At 42.5% G+C, this 13856-nt stretch overlaps 1 protein-coding gene across 1 annotated transcript in view; it reads left to right on the forward strand.

Annotated features, from left to right (window-relative positions):
- MDGA2 (MAM domain containing glycosylphosphatidylinositol anchor 2) overlaps positions 1–13856 on the forward strand; it is a 389698-nt gene that overhangs the window by 226124 nt on the left and 149718 nt on the right. Inside the window, exon 6 of the mRNA XM_080397260.1 lies at positions 985–1254. Coding sequence (XP_080253386.1) covers positions 985–1254 — 270 coding nt within the window. The remainder of the gene's footprint in view (positions 1–984; positions 1255–13856) is intronic.

Consider the following 13856-nt stretch of genomic DNA (forward strand, 5'->3'; position numbering starts at 1 on the left):
ATTCCTCAACACAAATGACAGGGGATGTCACAGCTCAGATTGTGATTTTAAATTCCAGCATCTAAAATGAATTGCCCTGCTCTGTCCCTTCACGCTGAACATTTCTGTTTCTCCTCTTGCATTATATGCAAATATTTAATGGAAGAGGCAAGAAGAGAGAGTGAAATTTAATCACTTGTTTCTCCTTTCTGAGAGTAGCATCATCTTTCTGTTAGCCTGTGCTGCGATGTAGCTCAGCTGGTTTGGTGGTCCTGCCCAAACAAAGCCTCAGCAGCTGGTCATGGGATACTGGATGGAAATTAGTAGGGACCCAGGTCTGTACCTCTCGGGCATGTCTGTGAGGAGATGGAGCTGTGGCCACACTGTCTGCTGGTGCTGAGCTGCAGGTTGCACAGCTTATAAAGGAAAGAAAAGCAGCTGTGCTGGATTCTTCAGTTTCTCTGTGTGCCAGGAGATGTTGTTGCAGGGGAGATGGCTCTTCCTGATTCAACAGACCCAACTCAAACTCTACAAATTCACCTCAGTTGGCAGCCAGGTCACAAGGAGGTCACTAGGGAGGGGGGTGGCTTAAGAGGGCTGGGTTTCAGTGGGTTGGGTCTAATTTGAAGTGAACAACATGCTTTCCGTGCCAAATAAGAAGATTGTTACTAATTCCTTTCTTCCAGGGTTTAAAATCTGGTGTGCTGGCACCAGCCCCATACATTACCCCTTACTTCCCAAGCACAGCCACAGGGGCGTTCATACATCCATCCTTGTCTGTGGTTTGACGGCAAGGAAGATGATGGCTGAGCAGGATGTGGTTTCAGGGTGGGGGTGGGGCATCAGGACAGGGGGCACCCTCCTCAGAGGGCACAGAGTTGTGTGAAGAGCGCTGTAGCTGACATGCCTTTGCTGATCTCCCTTGGCTTGAGAGTCCTTGTCAGGACAGAGCCACACCACAGACATCACCCTGCTACACCTTTCTCTTCTACTTGTGTTTTGCAGCATCTCCTTCAATTAAGCTTCTTGTGGATGACCCGATAGTGGTGAACCCTGGAGAAGCGATCACCTTAGTCTGTGTGACCACAGGAGGGGAGCCAGCCCCCAGCCTGACGTGGGTGAGGTCTGCCGGCATCCTTCCCGAGAAGACAGTCCTGAATGGTGGCACTTTAACGATACCTGCCATCACGTCAGAAGATGCCGGCACGTACAGTTGCATCGCCAACAACAATGTTGGAAATCCTGCTAAAAAGTCCACCAACATCATTGTAAGAGGTAAGTCAAGCTGGCAAACTACTGACCTTTATCTTGGAAGATTAATTGAATCCGGATCCGACAGGATAGCAATAGTGGTGTCCTGTAGGTATTCCAAATGTGTTTCTGGTCATTTCTACTGATGTGTGAGATGAATTAGTGCTGGCCTCAAATAGCCAGTGGCTCTCATACTGGGCTCAAATCCCTGAGCTGGAACAAGGGTGGCGTGGTGCTGCTTCGAGTTGTGAAGATGCAGCAGCTCTCCCATCCAGACTGGAGACAAACAATCGCCGAAGGACACCGTGTCTTGTGGGCATTACCTGTGCTGATCCCCTGCACGCACTGTCTTGGCAGTGAATGCATCCTGAGCTCCTGGAGATGTCATTACCTACTTCGCCCTTTTCTTCCTCCTCATCAGCTTGAACGTGTTATTGAAATTAAGGTTGTTATGCATGCTGTGAATCTGCTGCCATCAGACGACTGCTCCCTGGGTAGGAGCTTTAGATTAGTACCTATGCTTTAATTACACTAAATAGCAGGATAAATGTCTGTCTTGGATAAAAGTAAGAGAAGAGTGCTTGCAGAACAATTACTGCCAGGTGGAGAGAAGCTCTCCCTGGTTGTTTATCGCCTTCTGGATAACCCCAGGGAGCTGGGCAGTTGGTTTGAAGAAGGAGTTCGATTGGCTGATAGGCATCATCAAAGTGGATTAATCTACCTGAACCAAACAGTTCATCTGAAACTAATTTTCTATAATCTAATCTCTGAATGGTAGTGAAACATAAACTCCCACACTATAGGAACTTTAAATAATAGCATGTGATTAATCATACTCAGGAGAAACTGCTGTGTAAAGTGCCAATGGTGTGAATATTTTATGAGAGCCATAACCCCTGTTCCCTTCTTATTGCCCAACATATCATGCTCTTCAGCAGGACGAGGGATTGGAAGCTATTTCTGTTCTGGGGGTCAGGCAGAGAGCATTGCATCAGCCTAGGTCTGCAGGAGTTTTATCAGGAGATGTCCGCAGATTTATTTGAAGTATTGTATTTCCATTTGAATTTTTGACATTTAGCTTAGGGGTTTTGTTGTCAAGAGGCAAAAGCAGTCTTGTTTCAGGAACATAGCATCAACATTAATTTGCTGTGATTTACAATGATGATGAGGTTGTGAAGGGGAGACGCGAGTGAAACACACACTTGGAATAAGCCAAGGGAGAGGAGAGGCTTTGTGTGAAAAGAAATCTCAGTATTTTAATTGACCCAGCAGACAGCACTGGAAAGCCCAGAGGAAAAGCCAAAGCCCCTAGCTCCCCGCAGACACAAATTTCATGAGTCATAGCATAATAATAATGTGCCCTCACATTTTTATTTATAGAAGACCATGCCTATGAGATGCCTAGGAGCTACAAGATGTTGAACAAAATATCATTAAAGCATTTGAGGTGATGCTTTTCTTTTTTCCTCTCTGCTGTGCGGCACTGCTAATTCTGAGAAGGGACCACAACGAGGAACAACCCATTAAGTAAATGAAGCACAGCTCCCTTCTAGCTCCAACATACTGCTACCTGCTATTATTTCCCCCTTATTATTTCTGTTAAAGGGGCAGAACTGTCTTTTAGGAAAAAAAAAACACAACAACTTTGTTCCAGACTTGGTTGATTTATCTTTTCTAAAAGTGATGTTGAGTTCAGGAGTGAAGTATGAAAAAAATTTGTATCAGAGTTTTGATTTTACTCAGTGTATATATTTCTTAGCATTTTGTCTGTAGATTATTGCTTCTCTCTATTTAATTTCTTTCTTTTGTTGTTGTTGTGTATCAGGATTTTCCACAGAGAAGCTGAGGAGAAGAGAGTATTTATTTGAAATAGCATCTAAGCCTTGCAGGAGAAGCATTTAGTAAATGGAATTCGCATCTCCTGTCAGGTGGACTACCAATCTCAGGATTAGACAATAATCCCCTAATCTTGCCCAGAAAGAAATGCAGCGTTGTCTCAGATCATCATCAGGGCTCAGATGAATTTTTTTCCCTTTAAAATTCACTAAATTTCAATATGTGTTTATCTGAACTTGCCTTTATTTTATATGCTTCATTCCATGGATGCTACCTTACCTTCAGCAGCTCTTGATTATTTTTCTGGCTATTTTTGTGGGTGACTACCCAAGTCTGTGACTACCTACCACACCTGACTTCCAACCCATTGTGAATGATATCATATGACCATCACACATTGAATAAGATTAAAAAAAAATCTAAACCCAGAGAGAATCCTTCAAAAAGAAACAAATAAAAGTAAATAAAAGAGTAACGAAACTAATTTATCCTTTTTAAAAGTCAGAAATTATGTGATCAGTAAGCAGTAGAGGCCACAGGTGATGCGGTGTTTCAAGAGCGGATTCAGGCACTGAGGTGGTGACGTTGCACCGAGGTGTATTTAGGTCAGCTCTGTGTTCCTCCATCAATCTTTTTAGAGACCCTTAAAAAGTAGGGATAAATATACTGAAATGGCAAAATGACCAGATATGATGGCTTGGCAGAATATATATCACCTGATAGATGGTGCAAAATGTGCCCACGTGGAAGTGCTGTGTAATGTGTTCTCTGTTTCTCCAGGGTGTAAATAACTCGTAATGTGTGTTCTCTGCTTCTGCAGGTTGTAAATAACTAAGTTTCTGCAGTTGCTGTGTGCTGCTGAAGGAGTGCTGGGATAGCAGGTGCCACTAATGATCTCAGCGCATTGCTTTTCTTTTGTTAGCTCCCAGAATTTATCTGGAAGCCTGCTAATATGCATAAGCATTTAATGTTCTCTGTTTTCCCACTGTCACTTGATTTCCTCCCCTTCCAGTGAGCATTGGCACAGAAGGAGATGTTTGTTCTTAGAATAAAGAACAGACTAAAGCTGCCATTGCGGCGAGGAACCCATTTAGTCATAACTCTCTCGGGATTATTGTGGTTTTAAATTTTTTTTTCTTCCCTTTTGACCTTATAACTTCAAAGGAATTGTAAATCCTTCCAACAAAATCATGCTGGGTGCTTGCTCCTCAGTTTGGATGAACACAGATCCCTTGCAAAACAACTGGCATTGCACACAGCGGCTGAGGGAGGAGACTCTCATACGCTGCCTACTTAAGCAGTTAAATTAATAATTTCAGATAAAACAATGTCCTTGTTTTAAGGGTGCTCCTTTCTTAAGCAAGTCAGAAGCCGCAAGCTCTGCTCCCTTTTTCTCCATTCTGCTGAGCTGTTGTGTTATGCCTTTCCCTTTCAGCCGTCAGATAATTCTAAAGAAAGTTTTACTGAGATGATAAAGAGAAATTGAGTACCACCGTGCCGTTCCCTAAGAGGTACAGGCATAGTGCAACAGCTTTCATTTCCTCCATTTGCTTTGAACAGGAGCTCAGCAGAGGCAAATCAGTGACTGTGTGCTGTTTACCTGCTGGAATCTTAGTGAGGAAGCCTGTGAAATGCAGCTGTTTTAAAGAACGCGGTTATCAGCTTAACTGTACCCAAAGTTATTGCAACATATTTCATTCCATCAAAGGCATTGTCATCCATCAAAGTGTCATGGGTCAAACCAGAGAAAGAAGAAATGCTCCCTCATTTTAGCAAAGCTGGCTGCTCACCAATCCTAATTACAAAAGTTTCTTTCTAAGTATTTTCTTTAGATTAATGAGTTCTTTAAATGATTGTAAGTCTGCTAGCATTTGAGTATTGGTGGGTGTTCTCATCAGTGGCATCTTCACATCCTGCTCTCAGACTGATGATTAGAATAGTTTCCTGTAACATATTTCTAGGCAAAACCATTAGAAAGCAGAGGCAGCTCTATGGGAATCTTGGCTCCTGTCATTCTAGTGAAATTTGATGGTTTTAATCCTTCTCTTGAAAAAAAAAATAATAGAAAAGGTGTCTCAAGTAGCAAATCTAACACACCCCTTGGATAAACAAAGTTCTCAAAAACCTCCATGCCTGATGTGTGTGGGTTTTGCTGTGCTCGCTTGGAGGATGTTCTGTTTTTCTGACTTTTCCATGGCAGGGTGAAAAAGTGTTATTCTGATGCAATGGAAATCATTTGTCATAAAGGCTAACATGGGGAAAGGCTGTTGCACTTCTTTCAGAGTTCTTTCCCACCCAAAATGTTTCTGTTGATTTGCTTTCATTATGAATTTGTCTCTGTATACTCCTGTTGGTCTCAAGTAGAGGTAAATGATGATCAGTCTTCCTATGGATATTTTGTTTAATTCAAATAAGGAAAGACTCACACACATTTGCGTTAAAATCAAACGCAAAACCTTGCTGACTCACGGCCCTTAAGCCAGCACACATGGTGCTGTGGATATTTCTGTGTGTCCCAGGCATGCACAGCTGGGCAGACAGGGCATCCCATTATTGCCAGGAGCTTGGTATTTGGAGACCTCCCCTGGGACGTGCCCCCAGGCTCAGTTCTTTGCCCTGATCTACCATGGGAAGTTGGACATCCAGCTTATCCCATGTCCCAGGAAACACCTCTAGCCTGAGGATCTTTTAGATGTTGCTGTTGGAGGTTGTTTTATTCCTTTAAAATTCTCTTTTCAATGCATATTTGGGGAGGGAAGCAAAAGGCATTAGAGCAATGGTAGTATTGGCCTTGTAATCCTTAAGATACTACATAAAAGCATGATCATCACAATACCATACAGATTTCGGGTGACAGTTGGAAGTGTCAAAAGAGGCAGGAATCAAAATAATCAAATGTCTACAGCTTCTGGAAAATTATACATTTTCAACATGACTCAGACTGGGTACTCAGAATTATGAGAGCATGGAAGAACAAATAATCCAAAGACACTGCAAAGGAGAAAATGAAAAGAAAATCTCTCTGTAGCTACCGGTCTGTCAATGAAGAATTAAAAGCTTTTGATGATGAAGAACGTAAGGTGGCTCCTCCATCCAGTAAGAAAGCAAAAATTCTGGGTAGCATCTTTGAGGGAGACCTGTGCATCAGATTGGGAAGCGGGTACAGCCAGAGAAATGTTTCACAGGTCTTAAAGCGTAGAGCACTGAAATGAACTGGCAGGGTGTCAGTGTGCACCAACTTGGATATGTTGCCTCATCAGCAACTTTCCTCATCATCTTCTTTAAACAGATCACTTCATCTCTTGCATTGTAACTCCAAAATTTTTTTAGTGCCATTTGATTCTGACTGTGTCACTTTTCTCTTCTGTGAAGCAGAAACATAGTGTTGGGCTTTAATTTTTCAAAGGGGTGGTATTCCCTGTCAGTTTAAATATAAAATAATGACCTGTGCTCAACATTAGCACAAAAGTTTTTCTGAATAAAAAGCACTCTGGGGAAATGCATTTTAAGGCCAAGATTACTGGAAGTACCTATTCCATTACGACTTTAAAAACTGTATGTGAACTGTGTAGTAGTGACTGCTAAAAAGAAGGCGGGGGGAAAAATAGAAAAGGCACAGATTGTGAAATGAATGAAAATTTTGTTGCTTTTGTAGTAGATTTAAAAAAAAAGATTAAAAGTCCTGTAATCTGGTATTACTGATGTCCATTCTCGCAAACCTGCTTACCCTTCTGCTTTCTTGCAACAGCTCTGTTTATCCCAGAGCTTTTTTTTCTTAGGAATTTCCCATGTTGGTTGAGAGCAGTTGCATGAAGTAGAGGATAAAAATAAGTCTGTCTGGTTACACATCAGCACCTCTGCTGTCACCCCGCAAAGATTCCCAAATGCTGTTAATTGAAATGTGAGCAGAGCTCCCAGGGGCTGATGCCGAGTGCCAGAACAGAGGCAAGTCTCACAAGTTCCATCCAAAAAGGTGGAAATAGGGTTTTGGCAGCACCCGTGACAGTCATCACCCGGCAGGTCACCCTGGCATCTGTGCAGCTGCTGGATGCTGGCCAGCGGCCCAGCCATGTGTCCGTCTGACACACATGATCTGTAGCTGGCATCATCTGTGATCGTGGGAGCGCTGGTCAGGGATGCTGGCTCCAGTGTGCCAAGTCTAAAATGTTGGGTTTTCTGTGCAGCTAGCACAAGGACCTTTTCTCCACCCCCACCCCCTCCTTCTTTTCCCTCTCTGTATTCTGGGAAGGTCTCACAGCAGACTGATTATACTAGTGCTTATTTCATGGCTGGAGAAAGCCGAAGGTCTTGGCAAATATCCATACACATAAAACAGGCACTGCTACACCACGCAGGGGTGGCGACCGCTGCTGCCTTCCTAAGGAGGCACTGTGCAGGGGTCGTGCGTGCTGCTGCACGGCCGTGGGTGCTGCGGCCTGCGGGAGGCTGGCAGGGCTGAGCTCCCCGGGGTGCTTCTGTCGGGTGGAAATCCAGCAGCCCCTGCGGTGGCTTTCAGTAGACATTGATGGTTTTGGTTTCCTTGGGGCAGAGTAGAAAGCAAGGTGGATTTCACGAAAGTGCCAAGGTTTTGGAATTGGTATTCTGGAACAGAACTGGAAGGGCCCTCCTGGGTCATCAAGTCCAGCTGTCTTTATCTCAGGCATCTACTTCTACTCATCTCACCTCCTGTATAATCTTTTTATTGTAAACTGACCAACACCACCTGCGATTTCGATAGCTTGCTTCCAGCACCCTCCCAGCTCTTCCCAGGAGTCTCTTCCCATATGTCACTGCTCTGACATGGAGATCCTCTCTCATTCCCATCAGAACATGCCTGTGGTGGGTTCGCCATCCCTTGAAAGCAGCTTTGCTGTGGAGTGGCATCAGACAAGCTCTGTGCAGCCTGCTCTGGGAGAATCTGCTTTAGCAGGAGGTTGAACTAGATGGTCTCCAGAGGTCCCTTCCATCCCTGACCATGCTGTGATGCTGTGAATGCTGTGCTGGGATGGAGGGCTGGGCTTTGCCTTTGCTCAAGCACTGTGGCAGCTGGGCACCTTCACCCTGTCAGGGGCTCTCCCTGTCCTCTCTCTTGCATTACACCAATGTGTATTTTTTTTTTTTTTTATCATAATCATAAGCAATTTACTTAACTCTTTGTTGAAACAGCACTTACCACCTTACTTAGTGTCTGCTGTGTCTTGTTGGACAGGACAAACTAACTTCTTCCAGTGTGGGATTTAAATGGACCTTTCAAAAATGTTTGCAAATGTGCTTTGGGAGAGACCCATGCACTGGATGAGGATGAAAAATTCTCTGTAAATGGGAGGCTGGGCACCAGCCTGATCTCCCACCCCATGCCAGCCCTCCTGGCCCACCTGTGGGAGCTGCAGGCATCTCCCTGGGACATCTTCCAGCTTTTAAAGATGAGTACAGTTTAGTAAAAAGAAAAAAAAAAAAAAAGGAAAAGGAAAAGCCAGCCAATTCTGATTCTTCCATCGAGATGCACCCTGTGAATGGGATTTCAATGTGGAGATTTCAGCCTAGAAAACCTGATCTTACAGCACATCCAGCGTGTTGCTACAGTCATAAGTTACCAGTACGCTGTCCTAAAAGTTTACAACTCTGAGAATGAATGTGTAAAAAAGTTGAGCTTCAGAGTTTAGTAAGTCCATTTATTTTTATTATCTGCAATAGCAGTCTCAGTCATGTGCTCTCTCTCCCAGGCTGGAGTGTATCACAGACAAGTTCATAAAACAGTTCCATATAAAAATGTAGATGGTTTATTGATTCTTCTGCCCTTTCATTAGGACTTCCCAGAATTATTTTTTTTTGTGCAGAAATTTTATTTTTAAATATGTTTTCTGCTCTGCAAAACATCATGTGGTGCCTGTTGGGCACCACATATCTATAAAGATGTATCAGAAGAGATTGCAAGCGGTTTCATTTCATCTCTCTCCTTCTGACCTTTGCATTGTGCCTGCTTCAGGTAGCCACGTTCTTTCTTCTCTGGGGGCAAGGAAAAAAATGAACCTTACTGTTGGTTGGCTAAAAATTATTAACTACTAACGCATGATGAATTATTTTGTCAGGGGTGTGGTGTCATAGTTTAATATTGTACTAGATCTTGGCTGATTAATACGTGATGAGATCTGTGTAATCTTAACATCATTTTGGCAGAGAAAAATGAGGGTTTTTTCGAATTTTTGTCTCATCTTGAAGGGAGAGGTAGAGAAGAGAAAAAAAAAAAACAGTGCACAATGTTTTGTTCTGATGTTACCAAGATGTTTTGGTGACCTTGAAATGTCTTTTTAGGTACTTACTTGTATTGCATCAGGCAACTGTGAATGAGATTGGTAGGTCTCTGCCCAGTCTGACAAGTCATTTTGGGGAGTTTTACGGGTTCCCAATTAATTTTTGAGGCATTGAACTGCAGAATAAAAACAAACTGTGGAAGGGAAATGCATCCCATGTTGGAATAAAGCCAGGCTCTAATGAAATCCTGCAGTCTAATAAAGCTCTTGAGCCACACAAGAAGCAGGAGATGGGAACAATCCAGTGTGGAAGCCTTGGAAACTGGGGGTTTCCTCTAGGTTTTAGAAGAAAAGCAAGTACTATGTGCTGAGTTTCACTGGCAGTGTGCGGGCAAAGAGAAGAGGGAAGTTTTGTAATACATTACTTTGGGGCATCCAGGAAAACTCAGCAAGTCTTTTTTTTTTTTTTTTTTTTTTTTTTTTTTTTTTTTTTTTACAGCCTTGGCACAATAATTAATCTTTATAAAGGCATTGGCCCTGGAAAACACCCAGCTGTAATGTTCAGAGGATTTATAATTTGTTTGGCAAGTGCACAGCCCACTGGGGATTGTGTCAACCTCTCTGGATTGTCTAATTTATATCCCAAATCTTGTCTGGCTTGTGATGAGACTTGTGAAGGTCCTGTTTGCCTGTGAGATGGGCAGTCTGTGGGATGGGGCAGCCCCGAGCCCACAGGTCTGGCCAGGATTGCATGCAGTATCTTGTTGTGGCAAGCTATAACAGTGTGGGGTTTTGTAGCATAGGAAATATTTTGGGGGGTTTTCCCCTTTCTTCTGCTTAGGGTTTCAAAAAGTACTAAATGCCAGCTGCCAATTTACACCACTGCTTATTGACCAGCCTTTTTTTTTTTTTTTTGCTATTTCACCTTCATGTACCTCCCTCCTTGATGTGTTTCAGTCATTATCTGCATCTGCTTAAAATGAGAGATGTCCTTGGTAGGACATCACAGTTTCTGTCCCCAGATCAGCTTTATACTGGTGTGAGCCCACTGGGGTGACTCCTGGTTTTCACAAGCAGGGGACCACAGGCAGAAGGTTGTGCAGTCTCCATCTCTGGAGGTTTCTAAGCCCTGAACACCCTGGTCTGAGCTCACACCTGGCCCTGCTTTGAGCAGCAGGTTGGGCTAGAAACCTCCTGAGCTCCCTTCCCACCTGAATATTTCTACCTATCTATATGTCTTTGCTCTTCTAATGATGCTTATTTCTCTTAAATATTTACTTCTAAAAGCAGTTAAAAAGATAAACCACGCTGCGTTTTGCATACTTTGATCAGTGCTTCATCCCCTTATTGGATCATATACTGAATAACTTGCAAAATGAAATCTTCTTCATTATGAAGAGGTATACACCTCCCCTTCCTTCAAAAGAAAAGCAGTGGAAGAAATAGGAGCTAATTAACTAGAGCACACGTAAAAAACACACCTGCCAAATGGCATCTCCAGAATAATAAATTCTTTTCTTTTAAAAATTAGAAGCATTTATAAAAATAGAGACAAAACCTGAAATCTTTCCATAGTATTTGCATTTAAATTGAAAATGTGAGTGCATCTGGTCTTGTAAGTGCCAAATAATTACTTGATATTAAAAAGTTTGGAGATGCTCTAGTAGAAGATGCTTGACAACTTAATTGTTCTGATAGCTACAGAAAGTTAAGGTTTTTAAAAAAACTTTAAGCTAAACCCATGTTGACAGAAGCAAAATGAACTGTTGGTAAAATGCTGAGAATATGTGCCTTTTTTTAGCAAAGCTTCAAGTCTGACTTTGGATAGAAAGGTGGCTGTAGGGAATGTTTAGGCAGCATAATTTTGTCACAATTATCTTGCAGACTCCTAAAGACCGTATTTAAGAAATGTCAGTGTTGGTGCATTCTCCCTAAAAGCTCTGTGAATGTTTATGTAGTTATGCCATTTTTTTAATGTTCACCCTATGACCCCACCAAGGTGTACCCGTTCTGGTCACTTGGCAGATGTATTTTCTGCTGGAGAGAGTTCACTTATATGAAAACATCAAATAGCATTATCTGCTGCTAATGCAGGTGAAACTAGCTCTGTGTAGAGCTTATGAGTGTGTTTATTTGATGTTAGACTGACTTCTAAATTCTGAGCAAAACATGCAGACCTCCTTTCAGAATAAGAAAGTTCCCGTATCTCAGCAGTGGACCAAGCAGTTATGGGGTTATAGAGATGAGCCATAAGGTAAGAGCTTTCCCTGCTAGAGAAGAAATAAAGCGACAGTATGATGCTGACCTTGGCGCAGACCTGATGGGCACCCATCAGCCAAGAATGAGTCTGAGTAACAGAGTACAAAACGGATGCAACTGCTCTGCTGGCAAGCTGGCAAGACTTTGAGTATCTAATTCAAAAAATGTCGTGGGCTGGGGCTATGCAGAAGATGTTGAGGGTTCTGTCCCATCCGCCTTCCCGTCACCCAGTTTGGTGTTTCTGTAAGAGAAGAAAGTGAAGCCCATGGCTGGGCACAGGGTGGTCAATCTAGCAGTTTCGAGCTCCTATGAACTGGATGGAAGACAAAGCACATGGTGGCGCATTTCCACAATTTTGGGTTTTTTTGGGGGGGTTATCTCTTTGTTTGGTTTCAAGAATGACTAGGGAGGGTGACAGTTCTTACCAAAAGACATTGAAATGTGTGCTGATTTGGTCTGTATGGTGAATCTCTTGCAGACCCTTCCAGGCCACACCTACCATGACTTATTGACTGAGACCCAGTTTAAACACGCCAGGGAAAGAACGGCTTCTTGTGATCTGTGGTGCAGGATGGTTTTCCAGATGGTTCAGAGACAAAAAGCGAAAGCTGGTTAGCAAGAGGGATCTGTTGCCTTGCAATCACTCTTTGATTAAGAAAACTAACAACCACAAAACACTGTGGTTATAGTAGCTGAGTGTTAAAATAGCACAAAAAAATACCAAAGGTGAATAGTGGATGGAAGAAACAGAAGGACTTGCAGAAACCTCAGCATATCCAAAGGGAAGACCTCTGGCACCCAAGGCTGCTACTTAGGCAGCTCAGCTTGCGGCTGCTGTGCTGTCTAATTACAAGTGCTCAGTGTGCAGCAGCAGTGTGGAACTGCAGATGGAATTGTGAACTGCAGCTTTTCTGTTCTCTATCCATTATTGTAATTGGTCACCAGCAGATGTGTGAGCCTTTAATCATGTATTTTAGCCTTTCCTAAATGCATCTTTAAGAAATGCTGAATTTGGACATGCTTTTCCCCCCTCTTTTTATATTATTCCCCCAAATCCATTAACCTCATTTCCCTTACTGTTTGGAAAATTGACTTCTTGAAGCACCAGCTGGACACAGAGGTTTTATCCAACAAATTCACCATTTCAACAGCTGCATCCTGGTAGTAAAGCTTCCTATTCTTCATTGTCCAAGAGTCACACCATGCTCCAAACTCAAAACCACCAAGACATCATGAGGTCCAGTTTCACTAAAGCAAAGTTTTCTACCCCTGACCTAGGTACAGGTCGCTTCATTGAAGTATAACGTGAAGCTTGTGCCCAGGCTGGATCTTAGGTACGTTTGGACTTGAGGCTAAGCTGAGGCATTAATTTGCGTCATGTGGCAACGTGGCTGTGATGTTCACAGCAGAGTAGTGTGGCCTTAAAAAGCATCCAGTTTTTAAATGCAGCCTCCTGTTTGTTATCAAAATTTTCCGTACATGGTTGCATATCCATAGCAGTGCTGAGTATGACGGACGATAGTCATTCGTCAGAAAGGAACAGAAGTCATTATCTACAGGACACTTCAGAGCAGGCTCGTCTGTGTCCAAAATTGATGTGCAGAATGTCCAGATGTTACAATCCAGATAAACTTCCATTATGGAGAGCTGATATCTGCAAACTTTGTAACGTGGAGTGTGATTTTCCTCTTCCATTTTTGAATTAGGCTAGAAGACTGTAACACTGAATGCTTATTTTTTGTTATTTTCCTTTCAAATGTTTTGTTGGTTGGAAAAAGCAAATTTGAGTTTTCAGTGTTTCTTATACACACAAAAAAATGTCAAAACATATTGTGTTGTAACAGAATGAAGTAAAACAGACTACACTGTGGTTTCAACAGTGAGAAAGATATTTTGGACAGTTGTTAAATTGTCTCTACTCAACTTAGCCATTTGATAATGTAGTTTAAGGCTGTATCCTGCAGAATACTGAAGACAGTGCAGCTTTGTTGCCCATGGCCAAAATAAACAGAGGCTTTGTATTTCTGTGGTGTTTATGATAGGAACTTTTATTTTTACTTCTATTGATTTGATAGAGGTAGACATGTTAATGAAGAAAGAAACATCAGAGAAGGATTGCCATGAGTCTTTCTTCTGTGGGAATGACTTTTTTATTTAGGGCAGAGATCCATTTGTGCTGGACTTTCACATAAAAAAAATAATAAATAGATCAGACAATATGGACTGCATTGCAGTTTCCAAGGTGTGGTACTGGGGCAGGTTGTTTTGTGTATTCATTCA

This window comes from Falco punctatus (genome assembly GCF_963210335.1).
Source record: "Falco punctatus genome assembly, chromosome: 7".
NCBI classification, from domain to species: domain Eukaryota; kingdom Metazoa; phylum Chordata; class Aves; order Falconiformes; family Falconidae; genus Falco; species Falco punctatus.